The 5588-nt window shown below is 38.1% G+C and overlaps 1 protein-coding gene across 1 annotated transcript; it reads right to left on the reverse strand.

Moving 5' to 3' along the window:
* Positions 1-4370: 4370 nt before the first annotated feature.
* Positions 4371-5324, reverse strand: LOC113703246 (probable lipid phosphate phosphatase beta). The gene has a single exon (XM_027224547.2). It carries the CDS (start codon positions 5251-5253, stop codon positions 4579-4581), a length of 675 nt encoding a protein of 224 aa, XP_027080348.1. The 5' UTR covers positions 5254-5324; the 3' UTR covers positions 4371-4578.
* Positions 5325-5588: the final 264 nt, after the last annotated feature.

The following is a 5588-nucleotide window of genomic DNA, read 5'->3' on the forward strand; positions in this document are numbered from 1 at the left end:
TTAGAAAGAAACCCACGAAGAAAAAAATCATAAAGGGGAATTACACCCAGAAAGAGGAAGGAAGAATGATGAACAAAAGCAGACCCAGAACAAAAGAGAAAAGGACCTGGGCCAAGCTTTTTGTGCATCATAATTGGTGGGGTAAAGTGGGCAGACGGTGTAGTGGTACTCTGACTTCGTTTTTGCAGGTTCGTCCAATGTGAATCCCTTTCAATGATGTCAGTCTAGCTTTCTCTACTGGATCTTTTTACTGCCTACATGTTAATTACTTTACTAGAGCCTGTGCAGCAGTGACGACGAACTCCAAGTCTTTCAAGTATTAGTAATGGAGAGAGCGGGGCAAAGGGCAACCACTGGTAGTGATGAGTGATGAGTGATGATAATCCTGGTGTTGCCCAGGTGGTCCTGCTTTCCAAATCAATCACTCCATCGATGATCGATCCCTTGTTATTGACAGTGGCTCAAAATATCCAAATGTGGAGCTAATAGCTTCACGTGTTTGCAGCACAATCAGGGCTTGCAATCAATATTGGATTCAGATGGATCAGCACAATTTTTTCTCAGATTTCTCTGACTAAATGTTATCCGAAGTACGGTGATGACATAGTAAGCCATAAATTTTGACCAGGACCAAAAATTCAGCAGCTCAGTCTTTGAGGCTTGTCTGAGCCAGAACACCAGCAATGCAGTAACAAGTCTATTTCTAGCTTGGCTGTTAGGCACTAATAAAGCTAATGCCAGCCATTTTTTTCATTTTCTCTAAAGAGAATGCTAATGGTGGTTTATCTCCAATTTTTTCTTTTTTGTTTTTGCCAATGGTTTCTGGAAATTAAAGAATCACGTTCCATAAAAGAATTTGTTAAGAAAGCTAGCCATTTTGCCAGACCCTCAGAAAGTTAAAACAAGGTTTGGCTCCCATTTCTTCAAAATACCAAACCAGCTGTATTTTTATGGTCAGTTTACGAATTTATATGGACTTTCAGGTGCCTGTAGCATTTCCATTGGGCAGGCCATGACAAAGTTCCGCAGAAGAATCATTCAGAGATTGTCTGGAACTTGACCTACTACACAGGGAAGAATGAAAAATCATAAAATCACCCAAGTTACGAACAATAACAGGCAATGCCTTTATAGGACCGAACGTGTGATTCAAAATCTCAAAGTTAGGTTTCAGAGGCAAAAAATGGTAAATAGGACAATATCCTAAGAAAACTAGGAAGAAATCCGACCTCCTCCTGCGAGATTCTGCGTAGGACATCACACATGCATTCGTGATCTGATTGAACATAGTTGCTGCTTTTGCAAACGTTTATTCAAAACTAAAACAGTGCAAATAATTGACAGATAGTAGCAATGCAATTTTTATCTACAGCAAAAGTGCATAGATCTGGACCAACCACAAGGATGTCAGCACAACAGATTGAAGAAAGACCACACCGCTTCAAGTGTTATTGTCCTCATGGTTGACCCATAAAACAGTGGTTCTAGCTCATCAAGAAACTTATCACCGACTGAAGTTAGGGACAGGGCCACCAAGGCATCCGCCTAATAACGCGACAGCAAAGCAAGTGTACAGTAAAACACATTAGAAATCTCAAGGCATGCATCTTTCTTTTTTTGGTACTCAACAGTAGAACTAGACCAAAAAAACATAGTAACATCTTAAAGGCATAGATCCTGCAAATCAACACTAAGTTTCAGTTTCCTTTGATCCAACAAGTGATATATGCATATCAAGACCCTTTTAGTCCCCTTCTCCAAGCAGAGGGTGAATGCCGACTTCTCATCTCGAAAGATTAAAGGAAAAGGAAAAGAACATCTTTTAGGTCAAGCAGTGCGGTCTTCCTTTCGAGTATCAAATTTCAAAGCAAACCTATCAAAAGAAGGTCATGATAATTGAATCAATCACGGTTTCTGTGACTGTGTTACAAGTAAATTAGAAAGAATCTAACCGAGGACAATCAAACAGAGTTGTGAATAATTAAATGTAAAAGGAATGGTTTTTTTTTTAAATAGAAGATTTTGGATCAGGACTTTCTTTTACAATGTCTGCCATCAAATCACTCAATCCAACCCTAAAGATAAACAAAAATTGTAGAAGGACTTGTTAACGGGTAAAGATTATGGATCAATCAAAGGGCTGTTCGATTCAAAGTCTGCACGTGACACAGCAGATCTTGGGCGTTGCTCATCTTTTTGCTCACTGTCAAGCAAGGTGGCTGGACCAAAAGTTGTCCACAGGTTGCGGCCTCGAACCCAAGACAATATGACTAAACCGTCAATCAGAATAATTTAATGGGTAACAGGTATGGCCCAAGTTTGGATGCTCTAAGTGTTGTGTTGGTAACTTGATCAGAAACTGCAGATCAAGAAACTGTATCAAAAAATGTCACTGCAGATCAAGAAAGTGTATCAAAAAATGTCATACCTATTAGGTAATTCCAACTGAAACCAAAATCATTCCAGATTCGAAAATAAGTTATCTTCTATGTGTTTGTTTGGATACGAATTTATTTGAAGTATTATTATTTGGAATAATTATTATGACACTTTTTAGATATGATATATATAAGATAAAAAGATAATTATAAAGATAAAAAAATCGGTTGAAAATTGTATCTGTAATACAAATAAATATTTTTTATGCAAATATTACCTATCCAAGAAGACACACGGAAAAAGAACTTTCTTGGATTAAACTGTAGAAGCGCAGATAACTTCTTGAATGATACTTACTAAGTTTCCCCATATAAAAAGGGTAAGGAAGGAAATTCAATGAAGAAAAATCACTTATAAAAAAGTGACTAGCTCAAGGATCCATTTTCGTTGTAAAAGAAATGAGAGAGATTGAATCTTTGCTGCTGTTTGAATGCACACGACAACCTGAACAATCTATCGAAGCAAGCACGAAGACTAGAATCAGAGACCGTGCTTTTCTGGAATCAACCAGCAAATCCACCAACCAAAGCAATCTGATCATTACTCGTAAAGATTTGGTATAAGATCTTATGGCATAATCTGTCGCTCGTCTGTCTCATTTCAACCATATTTGACTAAAAAACCGCACTTGATGAAAGCATAATACATACAAGTCAGAATCATACACGGTTTAATTTAACCTAAAACCAAATCTAAACGCCAAATGAAATACAAACAACAGAGTTCTGCTGTCAAGAAATAAATCTGCAATGCCACCTTATACTCTACATGTCAAAGTAACATAAAATGTATCAATCTTGAAGTCATATTACTCGTACATCTCTTGCAAGGACATTTCCTTGATAATGAAAAGCTAATAGTTCCACTCTTCAGACTTATCACCTGATGAATATGATTTCAATTTACTTGCATATTATATAAATTCTATAAGCAAATGTTTTGCTCCCTCGTACTTTTGGGTAGTGACACATCTTACATCTACCGTTTTCAGGAGGACATTGACAGCAAAACAAACAGACAAACAGTTCCTCCATCGATGAAAGTAACCCAAGATGACCAATTCTCACAAGCCAAGCTAGGATCTTTATGGTACAGAACAAAATACACGAAAGCTCGAAAAATGGCCAATTTTCCACAAAACCCATAAAGCACACAACCCAAAGCCCGTGGTGCTTCAAGTTTTGAAACAGTGTAAAACAAGGACATGGAATCACCCACAGAGCCACACTTATCATTACACCATCATGTGATATACGTATGATTAATTAAATCAACATTTGTAGAATCAGCAACTTTTCAGAGTATCAACCTCAGATGGTCAGATATAAACAGATATAAACAGAAGGCAAATGAATTAGATGAGAGTCTCCAACTAATCTACAGATACAGGTACAAGTACAAGAAGATGTAAAAAAGCTCTTCCAGACCATCTTGCTGAGATTTTGGGAAGCAAAACACACTTATTAAACTGGGAAGCAAAGCACTATTAAACCGACTTAAATGCTAAACCTACAACACATACTAGGCATCCTTTGGGAAGCAAAGCACTCTTAAACTGAGTTAAATGCTAAGCTTACAACACATTTCAGAGCTTTAAAAAACAGATGCTCTCTTGACACAATCGCTAATAGCTTCCTAAATGTAAAACAATCTTCGGTCATCCAAAACTGTACACCAAAGCTTTAACTTCAGCTGAAACTATACCAAATTGACTAAAATACTACACATTCCAAACAAAATTCCAATAGCAAATGTCAGTAGAAATCTTTATATATCCTTCATAACTACACGAGGGTTTCATTCCTTGAACTGTCATGGAACAAAACATTCAGACACTCCCTCAGCATCCACATTCAATTAACTATTGCACTTATGCAAAACAACTTTTAAGAGACGCAACATTTCTTCCAAGTTCAAAACCTAGACAAAGGTAAATTTAACGGTGCAAAACTGTCATAAATACAATAGCCAGATTTAAGCAAATTTTACCAAACGGGATACAATATCAACATCAGTTGTTACTGCAATAATTACTATCCAAAAGCGGGAAAATATGAAACCAATAACTATAGAAGATTTTTCTCGTAACTATTCAATATTTATCTCAATCACATGTCCAACAAAATACCCACCAGATCACTACAAAAAAAGGTCTTGCATCCATTGTTGTCTAAGAAATGAGCTGAGATTCTCACAATTGAAAACCCGAAAAACAAAAAATCCTTCAAGAACTCCCAGAAACATCCCTGCGAAAACATCAAGGACAAAATGCCTTCCAAGTAGAACCCGAGAAACCGAAGTAATTACAGCCCAGGAGGCGACGATCAAAACAATGTTTTCCACCACGAATTGATTAAGTCTTGAATTAATCAAAAGATTGCGGACGCAATTGGAGTAAAAGTAAAATAAAGTGGCAATGAAGGAAACTCGAGAGCTATGGCCAGAAGGGAAAGACCAGTGGTCGACGGCGAAAGACACAAACATGTTTTTGTTGTAGACCGGTCGGGGGCGGCGGATGAGATGTTTGAGGAGGCCAATGAGGAGGAGGTCCAGAAGTGCTCCTAAAAACAGGTCGAGGAGAAAAGGGTTGGTGGTGGCGGCGGTGGTGGTCGAGAGAGGGTAGAGGAGGAGGGAGAGGATTAGAGGGAAGAAGAGGCGACCGTCCCCTGAGAATTCGAGGGATTTGAGGAGACTGTAAGGGAGGATGGGCTGCGTTATGGTGTAGAGGCGGAGGGAAAGGGCAGTGTCGAATTTGATGAGGTGGCGGAGGACGGAGGAGGGCGGTGGTGGAATTGTTGGGGCCGTTGAGCCCATGTTTTGAGGGTTTGAACGGGTGGATTTTGGGGAGATTTTAGGAAATTGGGATTTTAACTAACGGCTTGGATTGGATGTTATAGTTAGTTGGTCGTTGGTGGCGTTGTCATCTTATTCACCAAAAAAAAAAAAAAAAAATCTTATTCACATATTAGTATTACTAGTAACATTGACCCCCCAAAAAAAAAAAAAAAAAAAAAAAATCACACACACACCAAAAATAAAAAATGAGCAGCCCCATTAATTGTTAATTTTTTTTAAGCGCTGTTCCATAAACCAGACATCCAATAAATGTCTTTCAGGGAGGGAATCATCTGCTAAAATTTTGGGTTGGA

The sequence above is a fragment of the Coffea arabica genome, chromosome 8e (assembly GCF_036785885.1).
Source record: "Coffea arabica cultivar ET-39 chromosome 8e, Coffea Arabica ET-39 HiFi, whole genome shotgun sequence".
Lineage (NCBI taxonomy): Eukaryota > Viridiplantae > Streptophyta > Magnoliopsida > Gentianales > Rubiaceae > Coffea > Coffea arabica.